Genomic DNA, 17,623 nt, shown 5'->3' on the forward strand with positions numbered 1-17,623 from the left:
AACCAACATTATCTTCAATTTTAACAATTTATATTATATACATTATACTTGTATTACAGTATCATATCTGAGCATGTATATGTCAGGAACTGTTCAAGTTACTGGGGATGAAGAAATTTTTAAAGAACTTTGTCATTGTGGAGTTTATATTCTAATGTGTGGAAATAGCAGAGAGAAAGTAAACAAATAAAATGTGTAACAAATCAGAAGGTAAGAAGTGTTGGGTAAAAAATAAAGCTGGGAAGGATATTGGAGGGATTTTCAGTATTATAAAAGCAGACCAGGAAAGCCCTCATTGATAAGGTAGCATTTAAATTCACTTACCCAGCACCTGTACAGAACTATACCAAATCAGGGATAAATTGCTGGCAGCACTAATTCTGTATTTTCTGCCTCTATCAAGTCAAGTCAACTGAAGGTCATCAAAAAAGAAAGCAAAGCCCGTATCATCACTTTTGCTAACAACCATTAAGCAAAAGGAAAGAATGCTGTAAATCTTCACTTTGTTCTTTTTCCTACAATATTTTGACCTTTAAGAAGTGCCCAAGTCCTTATGATCCTAAACATTCTACTTCAGTTTATGAAAAATAAATCCATCTCCCTTACAACTTAGTTTACTTTTTAATCCCTTAAATCTATGACAAATTTAATCCAGTTTAGGATGAGGTAAGTATTCAGAGAAATGAACTGTGAATTTTGACTGTGAAGAAATAGTATATTCATAATTAATAGAACATATGAACGTATGCTGTGGTTTTTAAAATGCAAATGACCTTAATTATAAGTGAGAAGAAAAACTTCCCCTGCACCTAGCAAGTGGGCGACTCCTCCTGAACTCTTTCGTCAATCTGGAAGTCCAGGGATTTAAGGAAATCACATAAGCAGAAGTCTAACTTCTCCAGGGTAATCACAGCAAAAGTCACATTTGGGCACACTATTTTAAAACTGAATGACTAGTATGTTGTCATAGGCAGATATACTACTAAAAACATTTTGCAGAAGTATACCTAAAAACATCTAGGGGTGATGTACAATACTTTCTACAGTTATTTTTTTACCTGTTTTTAGTATTTTCAACTGCTTGAAAGCCTTGCTAGCACATTCTTGCACCTTCAACATGTCTTGATTAATATTCTACAAGTGTTATGATTAATTTACTAAAGAGAGTGGCAAAATGTTCAGCTGCTACATAAAGGACTCTAGCTTTCCAGGACTCAATGACTATGTTGCACTGCCTCTTTTCCTCTACTTTTTTTTCCCCTGTATGTTTTTTGGTTGTTAATCTTGAAATACTTCATTTATCTTTATCTCGTATGTCCTACCTAGCAGAACTGAGATGCATGCAATCAATACTGGAAATTTAATGGTCCAGGTTTCTGATGCTAATAATAGTCTTTTGCTATTAAATACACCATACTTTCACTGAAACCAGCTAGAAAAATAGCATATTCAAATGCTGCATGTGTGCATATACATGTGTGTAGGTACGTATATATGTACACATTCACACTCCCCTCTCAACACACATTATCAACTTCAACTGTAAGAACCTTATTAGATTAGACTGATCACACCCTAGCAAAATAAGGTTATATACATACATTTTTAGGGAAAGAGAACAGCCAATGTGATAAACTAAAATAAACTGGTATCTTTATCAGGCTAAGTAAATTCTGACGTAATTTTCAGAAACAGTTTCCTCTGTGCTCCTACTAAGGTCTTTCTCCCTTAACTGGAATACAAATCCATACTTTAGCCTACAGTCTAGATATTAGAGGAAGGCAAGGTAAGTTGTATATGAAATTAATTCTGTGTGACCTGAATTTGGTGAGATTTAATCATTTATGAGACAAAAATAAAAGCTTGAAAATTTGTATGTTTTAATAAATTCTTTGTATTAATAGTAAATGCCAGTACTCAACTACCACAACCTAAAAAGAAGGCATACAACAATGGGGAATCTTTTCAATGTTATTTAATAAAACTATTTCCCTGATTTGTTTATTGGACTGAACTCAGAGAAACTGCTTTAATTAAGTTCAAGATTTGTATGTTATGATTTATTGCAGTTTTGTGATTACCAGAGCATTTAAATGCTATTTTTAATAAGTTATTTTAAAATGTGTAGCATGCTCTACAAGAAAGATACTGTCCTCAAAGGAAGTACTTAACAGAAGTGAATTAGGAAAGTATTATCTGATTTATAGAAATGTATTGCATGATTTATGATATAGCCATCCTCATATCCTAGTGCGACTAATTCTATAGTATCTTTCAGTAAGAAAGCTTTAGTGATTTCTCAAATTAAAGTTACTATTATTTTTTTAAGTACTGGCAAAACGTATTTGCCTTGTTTTCCTTCAGGTAAGACTACTCATGGCTCTGAAACAAGCCTTCACGTATCTGGTCACCAAGAGACAAACAGTGTTGCTTAGCAAAGCAGCAACTATGACTATGCATTATTTTAGATAATAACATTTTATCCCAACTCTTCCTATTCTCCTTTCTTTGCAAACACAAATCTGATACCATTTTCACACCTTGAGCCTTTCAAAGAAGTGACCCTATATAAATTTCTATATATGAAGTTCTACTAAATAGATTTTTGAAGCTGATTTTTTTTTTAAGGAAAAAGGCATTATGCACCTCCTACATACAGTTACTTTTAGAAAAGCAATTTCCGTGTTGACTAAAGAGTGAAACTGTCTTCAAATTTTAAGTTCTGCTTCATAAACCAGCTCAAGGCGAATACTGTAAGGACCTACAAAAGTTATGCCTTGAAGTTAAAAATTTATAGCCTACTATTCCATTTACTCAATAAAGCCCCAGGGACTATGTGAAAATCACTTACATTGAAATGGAAAATGAATGTCTAATTAGTGTTTTCAAAAATAAGTTTATAAAGTTAACGTTTATTATTTTACCAGTTCTGTTTTTTTTTTTTTTTTTTTGGCGGTACGTGGGCCTCTCACTGTTGTGGCCTCTCCCGTTGCGGAGCACAAGCTCCGGACGCGCAGGCTCAGCGGCCATGGTTCACGGGCCCAGCCGCTCCGCGGCATGTGGGATCCTCCCGGACCGGGGCACGAACCCGTGCCTGCATCGGCAGGCGGACCCTCAACCACTGCGCCACCAGGGAAGCCCCGCCAGTTCTGTTTTGAGCTAAATTTTAAAATGCTACTCTTGGTGAATTATTTACAAATTAGACGTCAAAGAGTGAAGATCCGTTTTCCTGAAGTGAGACAGCACATGTTTCATGGTGGGAGTCAGAAGACAGGAAGTCTGGTTTTAGCTGTGACTTCACAGACGGAGAACTAAAGATGTTAAGAGACTCGTAAGAACTTCACAAGACTGTTTACGGCTATACCACCTAGCCTCGGATACTATACAAAGTGAACAAATATTTGACAGCAAACTGCATGAACTATTAAGCAACATGCTAATCATTTTAATTATGTCTTGCTTACCAGAAAAATCCCAAGCACTCAAAGCGCCAAGGGTATATTGAACTATATCTTAAAAATTAGCCATGGTTAATCTACAAAGTTGAAAAATGACATGCAGGCAAGAGCAAAGACTTTACGTACAGTTTTGATAAAGACTCACTTCAGGTTTAGGTATCTTTATCTCTAATCCTGAAAGAATCAATGCTGAATCAAGTCCAGCATTCCAGGTAAATGTACTTGTTTACCAATCAGGCAGTGATTTCTGGTAATCACTTTAATACAATCTCATGCTATTTTTCATGTTTCAGAGGTGGGAAGTATTAGTAAAGCATCAGAATTAACTAAAACTCAAAGGAGAAAACTTTCTTTTTAAGCTATGAAAAACAAAACTAATTTCCTTGGCTTTTAAAAAATAAATCTGTAATTTCAGTGTTTTAATTGTCTAATAAGCATTTATGTCTGCTTCCTTTAACCTGTGCAAATCTAAAAGGGGATTGGTTTTAATCTTGCCTTTTAAATCTGTGACCCTCCAAGAGGGACTCATTCATTATAAATAAGTTTTCTGTGCACATTACATAATAAGTGTTCTGCCAAAAACTATGAGGACTATAGTTTAAAGCAGACAAGAACCTTTCTCTCAAAGAGCTCACAAGCTAATAGTAAGGGACGAAATATGTATTATATACACATAAAAGAGCTAGGCAAGTATAAACTAATCCCTACCATCAGTTTACCTATAAAGTCCCTCCAAACAAGTATTTAGTTAACAATGACTTTAAACCATAAACTTCTGTTTTGAAATGATAGGAAAACAATGAATTATGGAAAAAAGGAAAGCAAGAGGTGGCTATTTATGGTAATCTTTCTGTTGATGTTGACCTAATTAATAAGATAATGAAATCAATATATTTTTTCAAGACCTTGACTACAATACTTCCTTCAAGTGAACTTTTATAAACCAAAACTTAACTATTGTTGAGGAACAAAAATTTCTAGTAATCATCAATAAAGCTAGAACCTTGGAAACTTTCTCCACAAAGAGATAATGCTGTTAATATTCAGAGTGATGAAGACTATGCTTTACTGTTATTTCTTGCCCAGGGGAAAGGCTCTACCAGTATGTAAATTTAAATTCTCCATAGCTCAGTTTAGTCATCTGCAAAAAATGAAGGAGTTACTACTGCCTGCATGGTAAGTTTGCTAAGTGTGAATTCCCCCCAAAATAGCAGAATTTATGAGTAATATACTACACCCACACAAACGTAATAAATTCTCTCATAACAAATAATAGGCAAAATATAGTATATTGAATTAAAATGTTTCACTCAAAGTTGTTATTTCTTGATTTTTATCTTTGCTTCTTTTGCTCAGTCACTCAACTAAGGGATCTGGACACAGGATAAAAGAGAAGACCAGAGCAGGCGGGGTGTAACTCCAAATATGCATTAGTAGATTTAGTTATTTTTCATTAAATAGTGGTGTTTGCCTGGGCTTTCAGAGATATTTAGAAAATGTCTGTTATAATTAAATAAGAATTTATGATGTCCAAGATATGACACCAAAAAGCAAAAGCAACGAAAGAAAAAAACAGAACTGGAAATTGTGAAAATTAAAAACTTTCGTGCCAAGAAAGTGAAGACAATCCACAGAATGAAAGAAAATTTTATAAATCATATATCTGGTAAGAAGCTTGTATCTAGAATAAAGAACTATTACAACTCAATAAGACAAATAACCCAATTTAAAAATGAGCAAAGGATCTGAACAGACACTTCTTCCAAGATACATAAATGGCCAATAAGTACACAAAAAGATGCCAGACAGCATTAGTCATTAGGCAAATGCAAATCTAAACCACAATGAGATACTACTTCACACCCACTAAATGGCTACAATGAAAAATAAAAACAAGTGTTGGTGAGGATACAGCGAAATCAGAACCCTTATATATTGCTGGTGAGAATGTAAAAAGATACAACCATAGGTCTGGCAAACAGTCTGGCAGTTCCTCAAATAGTTAAACATAGTTACTATATAATCCAGCAATTCCACTCCTAGGTATAAACCTAAGAGAAATGAAAACATGTGCAATAAATGAATGTTCTTGGCAGCATTATTCACAATAGCCCAAAAGTCCAAATATCCATGAATTCATGAATAAAATACTGCATATCCATAAAATGGAGTATTATTTAGCAATAAAAAGGAATGAAGTCCTGACAGATTCAACATGGATGAACCCTGAAAGTATTATGACGCTAAATAAAAGAAGCTCATCACAATAGAGTCCACTGATATGCAATGTTCAGAATAGGCAAATCTAGAGACAGAAAGTGCATTAGTAGTTGCCTAGGGCTCGGGGTATGGAGAGATTGAGGCGTCATGGTTAAGGGATGTAGAGTTTCTTTTTTGGGTAACAAAAATCCAATTTTTTTTTTTTTTTTTTTTTTTTTTTTTTTTTTTTGCTGTACGCAGGCCTCTCACTGTTGTGGCCTCTCCCGTTGCGGAGCACAGGCTCCGGACACGCAGGCTCAGCGGCCATGGCTCACGGGCCCAGCCGCTCCGCGGCATGTGGGATCTTCCCGGACCGGGGCACGAATCCGTGCCCCCTAGCATCGGCAGGCGGACTCTCAACCACTGCGCCACCAGGGAAGCCCATGATGTCCAATTTTTAAACTGCAATATAATCTATCATGAAGGAGAAAGGATTAAGAGTCAGGATATCTACATTTTAGCCCCAAATATCACACCATTCCTCTGTTTATGTCGTTCCTCCTCTTACATGAATAACTTAAAGCTTCCTGCCTCACACTCAGGGTTTCTCGTAGTGTGGATTTATAGTTAATGTGACACTTTCTCCACCTCACCAGCCTGTGAACGTATCAAGTTCTCTCTACTCCCATGTCCTCATTTTTGCTGTCCATGCCACTGCTTCAATATACTCTCCTTTACTTCTACCTTCCAAGTTCTTCCATATGCAATTCGAATACTATCTTTCTCACAAAACATTTCCTCACTGAACGCCTTCTCTTCTAAACTCAATAGTCCTTCAAGACAGTGAAAACTGATACTCTGCCACATATAAATCATTCTTTCTTATACTTTTGTCACCTCCACTATACTGTGAGTTCCATGAGGGCAGTAAAGCCACATACTCAGGCTTTACTGTTTATAGCAACTAGAACAATACTTCATTTAATATCTATAAAAATACCTAAATGAATAAATTTTCTTGTGATTATTCCACCAACTATAAAAAGCTAATGGTCAATAAACATTCACTGAATAAATTACTAGATTGATAAATGGCAGGAAGTAAAACCGTAACAGCAAACAATAAAGCTGCTACTGACACTTTTAAGGAAATGATACCCCTTTAAGAGTACAGAGTTCAGAACAAGCAATAATTTTCACTTCAGTGAGGAAAAACAAGGTATTTCTGAGCCTCCTACTGCTAATCGCTTACACAAATAGGGATAACAACTCTCAAAATTGTTATTCAGCTTTGTTTAGATAATAAACACTTTTAGTTACATCTATGCTGTCATAAAATTATAACCAGAAACTCACATGCAGATAACCAGCTCATTAGGAAAAGAGTTAAAATTGAAGAAAGAAATCTTAGTTTCCAAGAAGACTCACTAATCTTTGGGAAAGACATTTTCTATAACCATTGGTATAAACAAACTCTCAGACCCACCCTCTACTCTGACACCAAGGTCATTACTTAGTTATTTTAACTTCTCACTTAATTCTCTCTTCTCCAACTAAATGTCAGTCTTTACTTCTCTCCTTTAGAAAAAACTTACCATCGATCCCTCAGACCTCTTACTCTCCAAACCTTGACTGTTGATAGACTATTCAGAGTCTAGATTAATCCAGCCAGGAAGAATTTGTTCAAACAGCCCATCTCATTTATGGTAAACTTTTATTACTTTACCTCAACCCTGAGAAAAAGCAACTCAGGCATTTAAAAGTTTAACAAGGGGTACTATTGTTAAGTTGAGATTCATGTAACTAGCCTTAAGAATTGATTAAATACATAAAGGTAATTTTTCATCACTGGATATGTAAAATACTGTCTTCTACTTATCTGCTGGAATTAACACCAAAGTATGAATGATAAATCTTCTCCTCCCCCCCTTCTTATTGGTAACCTAGGAGACAGGTGAACAAAACTAGGTAAAATAACAAAACATATCTTTACAGGGACAGGACTGGCAGAACTAAGAAAAGAGAAGAATGCAAAACAAAATAAAATAAAACAAACAGGACGCAAGACAAGACTTTGTATATACTAAGGAAAGAGGGGCATGCTGGGTGAGAAGAGAAACAAATGGCTATTCTTATCTGTGTTTCAAATGTCTCAAAAACCTACATTTACAGATTTGATAGTACAGAATAAATTTAAAACCATACTTTCTTCTTACAACTCCAGACTAACTTCTTACAACCAGACTAACCACATATAATGACTGAGTTAGCATATGTATTAAATTGGCAGAGGAAAACAAGCAGCCATTGTTCTAGTTCATGGTCTTTACCTCTACCCCAAAAGGCAATTCACTGATAAATGACAGTGTGAGAAATTCCCTGGTAGCCTCCAGATATGTTCCAGAAGAAAACTTTTCTGCCTTTACAGATTTCAATTATCCACTCCCCCTGCCCCCAACCAAATCTAGAAAGATAAGTGCTTTGTAAACATTTTAGTCACTGAGTGGGTAAAAATAGCATGTATTAGTATTTTATATAAAAATACTAGTAAATCCTCAATAGTAAGACAATATTCTTTTATTAAAAGCTTTAACATATGTAACTGTCAACCTAAGCGTACAAAGAATGAGATATATCGTAACAGCTTCATTTAATGATTTTTTGAAAGATAAGGGACTTTTTTGTGTCCCTGCTGCTACAGTATTAGTTATCATTTTCTAAGCTTAATCAACTTACAGCATGTGTATTTTAAAGATAAATACACTAACAGCATGTATATTTAAAATGAACTATAGTTAAATTCTGCTTAGAAGGTCCAAAAAAAGAAATAGAGGTAATGAAACTTGTTTTGTGTCTAGCTGAAATGAGTATTACTTGGGTCAACTGGTTGACCAAGGACCTTCACAGTAAAAAAAAAGAAAAAAAAAAATTTATCTCAGCAGTAAAGTCTCAGTAGACAATCATATAGAAGAAACTCACCATTTATTTAGATATCAAATATAAAACTCACTGATAATGACACTAAGAAATATTAGAAAATCATCAAAAAATAAGTTAATGAGTATATAAAAAATTAACTCATGGAGAAAGTTAGTACACTAATCAGGATTACTGGGTAATAATATTCCGTGAGAATAGTCTGTTTAAAAAAAGGTCTGGGGGTGGGATAGGGAGGGTGGGAGGAAGGGAGACTCAAGAGGGAAGGGATATGGGAACAGATGTATAACTGATTCACTTTGTTATAAAGCAGAAACTAACACACCATTGTAAAGCAATTATACTCCAATAAAGTTGTAAAAAAAAAAAAAGGTCTGGACTACATGAGATGTTCTTTCTCATTCAGAGAGAAAACTATAGCCTTTTTTTGGTTGAAATAACAGAAGGAAGTAGTTTGTTCAGGGCTGTAAGAACCACAACAAAATAGTTAAATTCAGATTAAATTCACTTTGAGACTTAAATCTTCTACAGCTTGCTTTCCTCTTCATGTACATCTCGATCATTTTAATAAAACTTAAAAAAAAATCCTGAAACTAAAAAGGTAATTAAGGCAATTCAAATAATTTCCTATCACAAACTGGCATCTCTCATTCAAACGAAATCTTTCATTTAAAGAAATAAAGGCATAATGACAGCATTCCTTACTTTAAAAGGTCACAAAAGAGCTAAAAATAAAATCAGCTCACCAACCGGTTAACAAACACAGGTATATCCAGATGATAAGGTGCCTCATAATTAAAAGAATGAAACTCTTTATGTCCTGACACAAACCAACTGCTAAACCATGTTAAGTGAAAACAGCAAGATATAGGAGTGTACATAGTATACTACCATTTGTACGAAAGGGATGTGTGGGGAGGAGAGTACATACATATTTGCTTGTGTATGGACAGAATACCTCTGAAAGGACACACAAGAAATTGGTGACACTTGGGTGACTGGAGGGTGGGGGCAAAACACATGACTCCCTGCTGTATTACATCCTATGTGTTTTGAATTACGGACTATCTGAATGAATTACTTATTAAAAAAATAAAATTGGAAATACAAAATATAATCTTCCTTTCTTCCATCTTCAGGTGTGATCTCTCTTTCCTTTGACTGCTTTCTGATGACATATACTCTGCATTATTAGTCATCATGTCCCCAAAAGTTCCTTGAGGGCAGAGATATGACAATGTAATTCATCTTTGGATTCGCTGCAGCTTCTGGCCCAGTGTATTGAAACACAGTAACAATAATGATGAATAATTAAAAACATAATAGGAAACACTTGTTGAGCACTTGTGACATGCCTCATGTTTAATATGCATTAACTTATTTAATTCCCACATTTGTATGAGCTAGATATTGTACACTTATGACCAAGGAAATTGAGGTATGGAGAAGAAACCTGCCCAAGGTTCCAAGCTAGGAAGTTAAAATAAACCTTAAAAATAAATAGCTGTCATTAATTGAATCCTTAAGGAAGTACTGTATAATTATCTCACAATGCTATAAAGTAGCTGGTATTATTCTAATTTTATCAGATAAGGAAGCTAAGGCTGAGAAAGATCAAGAAACTTCTTGTAGGTCACAAAATTCCTTGAGGGTAGGCACATGATAGTAGTGGCAACGGGAGGATTCAAACTGGCATGTGATTCCCAAACCCCATGCTCTTTCCGTTAACTACATTCTGTGTCACAGTAAATGCTAAATATTTGAAGTACCACAAATTGTGTCTCAAGTGATAATGTAGAGATGAGTTCATACATGAGTAAGAAAAAAAACAATCTTTTCATTTTTTCCATTCCCTATATCGTTAAATTCAGATTTGAGCTCTAACTATTCAATAAAGAAGCCATCACTGGAGGTGACATTGTAACATGAAGAAAGATATGTTTACAAGATTATGTCACAGGCTGGCTATAAACAAGTCTACATAACCATTCCTGATAAGACACTGAAATGAAGTTATAAATTTCAGTGATACATTGTAAGCATTAGGTTACAAGTAAATAATTTTTTTCTACTGTGTAAAAAAAGGAAAAAGATTTTTTAAATGAGGTGAAGTGGGAGATATATACTTGGTTTTACTGTAACCATATTATACCCCCCAAAACAAAACCCCATGTCTTAGAATGAAAAACAAAATAAAGCTACTTCTCTATGAAGAAACACAAAGTCTATTAATGAGATCTAATCATGAAAATGAATTTCAGAAAGCAGAAAAAGGAAGGTGCCATTTTATGAATCAGGTTTCTAAGTTTCCTTCGGCTCTTATGTGGGAAAAAAAAATCATTCGAAAGGAGTAACAGTAAAGTCTTAAATTCCATAAGAAGTGTCCTTTTAATATTTTTCAATCAATTTGTGTCAAAAGACTCATTGGCTTTCTGAATACATGTCCATTAAAAAAAAGGTTCAAGCAGATTTAACTGTAATTTTTGCTGATCCCTGGGAGGGAGCAGAAGTATAATTTAGTAACAAGCTCTAAATGAATATTCAAATATTAATGAATACAAAAGTTTAAAAAGTTCCACCTGAGGTTACTAAAATAATTAGATTATGAATTTATAAATAAAAAAATTTAAAAAATCTTTTGGATAAGACCGAAGAAAAAAACTATCAGAAAACTTTTTTTTTTCTAATTCAACAAAGGAAGAGTCATTGTCATATATTCTGTAAGGCAAAAAAATTCTACTCAACTTATGCTGGTTTGCAGAAAATCCTTAAGGAAAACCAGTAATCTATAGCATCATCAAGACCATAATTTCGTAAGTGTCTGGAAATAAAATCATCTTCCCAATTCTTATAGAAAAACTCTTTATTACATCTTCTTAATTAGGTTTCTTGGCAATGTTGCTAAGGTGTTTTCTTAAAGACTTGCAATACAGCAAAGTAGGTTTTGGAAAAGTGACTTGCAAACAGAAAATCAGAAGACAGTGCTTTTACTAACAATGTTTATTCCTAACAAGAAACCTTGTATCAATCACAATTCTATCACACCCTGAGACAGGTAAGTATTTTAAAAACAAATAACCTGTTCATCTTTTGCATCACTTAAAATAACCATTTTGGCTTTATTTTTAAATCAGGAAATGAGTGTAAAAGATTTCAATAGCTGGCAACCAAAAGTATCTTTTATACTAACTAAACCTTTAGAAGGCAAAACTGTTGCAAGCTAAGGCTAGTATGAAATTCTAACTTCTGAAGAAGGCAAGACAAACTTAAATAGGTCATATCCCAGGTCCTTTAAAAATTGTCTTTTAATTTTTGATGTGTCAATGACTTTTCTGCTGTCCCTCTTCCCCAACAGGGAAAGAAAAAATAAACCTTGCGGCTTAAATTATTGTCGCTCTGGGGCTGGGGTTACCTACCGCATGCTAGACTAATAATGGATACTTTTAAATGCCTATTTTTAGAATTAGTATTAACCAATCTCTTGTTTACGTTTAGACAAAGATGTGCGAAACATGGTAGGGGGGTGCGTGGGAGATCCAGAAGACCCACCACCACGGCTGCCCGCCCCCCCCCAAAAGGTGATGTAAAACAAAAGTACATCGGCTAACATTCGTTTCAACAAAGTGTTTCAGAATCTCTCAAGTGATTATTCCCTTATTGAAAAGGGTTAAAACCGAAACTGTTTTCAAACATCAGCTTCCCTTTTACAAGATCCCAACAGTTTTTAAAAAGTTACTACAATATGTTTTTCTTAGCACCCCTTCCTCCCCGAAAGAATGCATTTCCATGACTACTGATTAAAAAAAAGAGGGTGAGGGAAAGAGTCAAAAATTATTTTAAAAAGCGCGAGTTCTCATTCCTTCATGTAAGCAGAAAAACACAGAAAACATCTTTCCAATGGGGTGGGAGCAGGGGGAAAGGGCGTGAATAAAATACAGTACGAAAGGAAACCTTGGGTTTCGAACTTTATTGCACAAAGAGAGAGTGGAGAGGAGAGTAGGTCAGCCGGAGCAGCGCTTCCCCTCGAGAAGCGGGCATGCAGACACGGAGGCTACCGGGAAGGCAGGCACCTTCACCTCCTCTGCCCTCAACTGTCGCCTTCTTCCTCCTCCACCCCCCGCGGGCACCCCGGCGGCGCTGCCCGGGCGGACGGCGGGCCGGGTCGGGGGCGAGGCGGGCGGCGGGGGCCGGGCGGGCGGCAGCGCCCGGCCGGGCCAGGCCGGCGGGCGGCCTCTCCCGGGGCGGCTTCGGGCTCTGGGCTCCCGGCTCCGCGCCGGGCCCGGCCCGGCCCGGCGGCGGTGGCGGCGGGAACGCGGGCGCCAGCTCGCCGCGGCCGGCCGCCCGCACACACCCCCGGCCGCCGGCTCCCACCCCGCCCGCCGCCCCCCGCCATGAGCGCCGCCGCTGGCTGCAGGCAGAGTCGCTGCCGCCCCGGCCGCCGCTGGCTCCAGTCCGCCGCCATTATTCTTTGTTCGCTGCGAGCGGCGGCGATGGTGTGGGGCTCGGGCGGAGGCTCCATCTTTACCACGGCCCCTCCTGCGAGGGGAAGGCCCCGAGCGCTGGTGTCCGGCGCCTCCCCGTCCCCCCTCCGTCCCCCCGGCTCTCTCCGGCTCCTGCCTCCTCCTCCTGCTCCTCTTACCGGTGGTACAAGCTCCTCCGTCACTGCTTTCGTTCGCGGCCCGGATCTCGCTGGAGTTTTATTCTCTCCCCCACGTAACACACCGCGTCAAACTACACCTCCGCCGCGTCACTCACCAACACTCCGCTTCTCCCAGCCGCCCGGGCCACAGGCAGCAGCAGCCGCCGCCGACTGAGGACTCGCAGCCAGGGAGCCAGCCAGCGCCGCCCAGTGCCGAGTGCGCAGCGGCCGCGCACGGAAACAGCCGAGCTCGGCCCGGAGGAGCTCGAGCGGCCCCGCCCTCAGCGCTGGAGGCGGAACTTGCCGAAGACCTTCGAGTTCCTTCGGGCACGGCGGAGGGTTTCCGCGGGGAGAGGGAAGGCGGAGGTGGTCTGGGGCCAGGGGTGGGGAGGAATGATCTAAGTTCCCCCCTCCCCCTCCCCCCCCGCCCCCGCCCCGCCGCTTATCGACGGATAAAACCGGCGGCGGAAATTTGCAGGAAGAGTTAGGGTTTGTGTGTGGCGGGTGGGGAATTCCCGAGGGGTGTCGACTGCTCGATGGAAACCCCCGCGCTGGCTGCCCTTGCGGCGGTAAGCGGCGGGCTCTAGGGCGGCTGCGGTGTGCCGGGTCTGGGTCCCCGAGCGCCGCCAGCCCCGGGAAGTTTCAAACGCTGCCGGGACGGGGGAGACGCGCCACTGGGTCGGGGCCGCGGCTGAGTGCGAGAGTCCTGCGAGCCGGGGAGGAAGGCCTGCAGCGGCTCTGCGGTCGCCCCCGAGGCCTGGGGCCTGGACTGGACGGTAGGCCGCGGCGCTGCGCCGGCGTGGCCCGGGGGCGTCGTTGGCCCCGGTGGGGAGTGTTTTCCGCCCCTCTGGGCGGGCCGGGCGGCTCTGCTTCGAGAATCCGTTGAGAAACCTGGCGCCCGCCGGCGGGGCCGCTCTGTTTCGGGGGACGGAGGCTCTGGGACTCCGGTCACCTTGTCGGGGTTCAGTCCAACAGCGAGGACGGCCAGGCCTGGGGGGCACATCTTCGGCCTCCGAGCCGTGACCTGCCCTGACCGAGGTTGCTCTTCTACACTTTCGAAATGTCTTACCTTCCTCCTCCACCTGCCCGCCTTTTTTTTTTTTTTGCACCATCCTGTGTCGGTTTCTTTTCACAGCCCGTTTTCTGTCGCACAGGGTTGCAGCCGCTGCACCCTTTTCTTCACCACCCACTCCCCCTCTGAACCCGCAGTGTGACTTCCGTTGCCTCGAAGCTACTGAAACTGCCCTTTCAGAGGTCACCCGAGACACGATACCGAGTTTACCATTACCCTTTTTATTGAACTCGACAGTCCTCTCCCGGGCTTTCATGTCTATTGTAATTCACTTTCACTCCCTTAAAGCAAACACGTTTTAGGAAGCCGAGAGGGTCCAAGTCAGAGCTCCGTGCCTTATTGACTTACTGTTGAAAAAGAAAGAGTTCCCTAGCCTGGTCCTGTAGATCCCCTCGTCCTTTCTCTTTGGGCTGAAGAATATCCCCCTTTCCTTCCGTCATTTTCAACTTTCCTCCTCTACCGGCGTTTCTGTCCTGTATTTGAACATCCTTAAGTCTCTCATTTTTTGGAAAACATTTTTCTCTTTAAATCCCTCTCCAACCGTGATTGTCTCTTACCCCGTGGACGTTCATGTCCCAGTCCTCAGCCCTCTCCAGTCTAGCTTCTGTTCTTACCACACACCTGAAGCAGCTCTGAATTGTCACAGACAAGCTTCAGGCCTCATTTACAAGACCTCGTTCTGGCATTTTACACCATTGCCCACAGCCTCATCCAAATATTCTCTGCGCTCTGCTCTTGTTTTCCTTTTACCTCTCTGGTTGTTTTTTAACAACCAGCTTCTCCTCTTTTAGCCAACTGTTAAATATTGGAATCCTGTTGAGCTTCATCCTCTTCTCGAGTCCCACCATGTGCATTTTCCTAGGTGGTCTCATCCTCTTCCGGTAGCTTCAAATACCCTCTGCCAAAGACTGTCCAGCTCAAAACTCAAGCCTAGATCTTGCTCTTGAACTCTAGATTCATATTTCTAACTGCCTGTGCTACACTTTCATCTGGATGACTTGATGTCAAACTCAACCTCTTCCCTCCAAAAGCCTCTTCCCATAGACCTCGGATCAGTAAAGTACATCTACTCAGTTCAGAAACCTAAGACACCTCCGACACACATCAGAATCACCTAGACCTGCCTTAAAAAAATAGGATTTGTGGCTTCTCATCCCACTCTAGTCTAAGCTACCTTCATCTCTTGCTTGAAGTTCTGCACTAACTACCATCAAGGTCCTACAAAACTCCTGGCTCATTCCAATCCATTTGCCATACTGCAGCCAGAGCAAATTTTACCAAATACAAATCTGATGAAGTCACTACCCTGCTTGAATTCCTTCAGTCCTTCCCTTTGCTTACTGAACACAATCTAAGTCTTTGTCATTAAGGCCAGGCCCTCCATTATCTGGGCTGTCTTCTTCCCAGCCTCCCCAGCAGTCCCTCTAGCTCTCTGCCCTCTAGCCATGTTAGTCTTTTTATTTTTTCCAGGCTCTTTTCTCTTGTTCCCTACTGTAAACTCTCACCTCAAGGAATTTATACATGCTATTCCCTTCCCCTGAAATTCTTTTCTGTTACCCAATCGTACTCGTAATTATTTGTTTAATGTCCATGTAAGGTCTGTGCAGGTAGGGACCATGTCTGTCTTGTTCACCACCAGAATTTCTCTCCTCCCATCCCCAGCACAATGTCTAGAATGTAGTGGTGCTCAGCAAATATTGAACAAATAATGAATGTCTCTATGGTCCTGGGAAAAAATCCTTAATAGTTTGGGGTTCAAATCCTGGTTCAGCCACTTACTAGCTGTGTGACTTTGGGCATAGTTTTCATTCTTGCGCCTCAGTTTTCCCATCTGTGAAATGAGAAGATGATAATAGCACCTACATCGTAGTGTTACTGTGGTAATTAAATGAGATCATTCATGGAAAGTGTACTTGGCACAATGACATGTAATAAGTGTCAATTTAAATGTTGCCTATTACTAGCTTTATTTGTATATCTCACCCTTGTGTCAAATACATTTGCAAAATTGAGCTTATCATCTTCCTGTTCTTCTTACTCTGGCCCTATACATGATATCAAAATATTAGAATTATTTGCTCATAACCAATACTTCTCACTCACCAAATACGGTAATTTTTTATTTAAAAATTTCCTTGTATTCTTCCTTTCTGTTCACACCGATCTTCATTTAGGGCCTACCTCTTCATGCCTTAGTTACTCTGCTGACTTCCTAGGTGCTTCCTAGGTGCTAGTGGGACTGCAGGCCCACTTCTCCTATTCACTTGTGCCCTTTGAGACCAGTGGGCCTCACACAGTTATTAAATCATACTTTCTCCTTGACTTATGCTCTCCTGGCCTCTGTTTTCACCTAATTTTGTTCATTCACTCATTCAATCATCCAGTCATTCAAGTGCAAGTTATTTTACTAAACACTTTGGATATACTTCAGATTTGAAATGTAGTCTCCCAATTTCATGTATTTGCTCTGGCATCTCCATAAACCATAGAAATGAACTAGAAATGTCAAACTTTAGCATCCGTTTTTATCTCTGGGACTTGAAAGCTACTCCCATTTTTGACTCAATTTTTCAATTGGACATCAGGGTCAATATTGGGGAGATGAAAGTAGGGAAGAACACATGGATGTAAGTTGACATAGTATAAGATAGATAAGATGGCAAAGGGGGAAGGTCTCAAGAGATGATTATAAAAGGCTTCAAGGAGAAAGTGGTATCTGAGAGCTTTTTTCTAACCACGGCTTCCTTTTCCTGTTATTTTTCTCTCTTGCTTCTGCTGTTGAACCTAATTTTCACCCTCACTGTGAACTCAAGTTCCATGAACACTGCCTATTCTAGTTCATCACCTCTCAGGACTTAATTTGTTTTTCTCCCTAACCCCAAGGCCATGGTGACCTATTTTGTTTATTCTAAAAATACCTGTTGAGCACCTACTTTGTGCTATGTACTACAAAACTGGGGCTATCGCAGTAAATAAAACATTGTTTCTGCTCTCAAAGGTACTAGCATAAAATCTTCAACTTCTCCTCTTTCTCACATTTCTCTTTTTTGTTCACTCCTTTGTGCCCTCATCTAGCATCATGGTTGTAAATACAATGCCTATGCTGACAACTCTCAAAATTATATCTTCCCAAATCACTCTCCCAAACTTTAGACTCATTTAAACAACTGCCTACTCACACCTCCACTTGGATGTTGTCTTAGCCTTGGTTCTCCCAGAAGCAGAATCTGAGGCAAAGTCTTCTGTGCTCTTATCTTACTAGGGAGTACAATCTTGGGGAAGTGAGGGTAGGGAAAATTAGTGAGTCAGGACAGGAGG

General features: G+C 39.8%; 2 protein-coding genes across 27 annotated transcripts in view; one reads left to right on the forward strand and one right to left on the reverse strand.

Annotated features, from left to right (window-relative positions):
* CREB1 (cAMP responsive element binding protein 1) overlaps positions 1-13,435 on the reverse strand; it is a 57,348-nt gene extending 43,913 nt beyond the window's left edge. For 3 of the 4 annotated variants that reach the window (XR_009533165.1, XM_060106229.1, XM_060106227.1), the window contains exon 1: positions 13,234-13,414. The gene's annotated coding sequence lies outside the window, so the exon portion shown is untranslated. Of the gene's footprint in view, positions 1-13,233 lie in introns of all 4 variants that reach the window. The other variant, XM_060106228.1, reaches the window with a different exon arrangement.
* A 121-nt stretch (positions 13,436-13,556) lies between these two features.
* Positions 13,557-17,623, forward strand: part of LOC132495108 (uncharacterized) — a 310,462-nt gene continuing 306,395 nt past the window's right edge. For 13 of the 23 annotated variants that reach the window (XR_009533211.1, XR_009533205.1, XR_009533207.1 and 10 more), the window contains exon 1: positions 13,557-13,802. Coding sequence is in view for 6 of the 23 variants with exons in the window: in XM_060106716.1 (XP_059962699.1) it covers positions 13,770-13,802 (33 nt within the window). In the remaining 17 variants the exon portion in view is untranslated. Of the gene's footprint in view, positions 14,010-17,623 lie in introns of all 23 variants that reach the window. The other 10 variants (XR_009533213.1, XM_060106724.1, XM_060106725.1 and 7 more) reach the window with 5 other exon arrangements.

Source organism: Mesoplodon densirostris, chromosome 8, assembly GCF_025265405.1.
Source record: "Mesoplodon densirostris isolate mMesDen1 chromosome 8, mMesDen1 primary haplotype, whole genome shotgun sequence".
NCBI classification, from domain to species: Eukaryota; Metazoa; Chordata; class Mammalia; order Artiodactyla; family Ziphiidae; genus Mesoplodon; species Mesoplodon densirostris.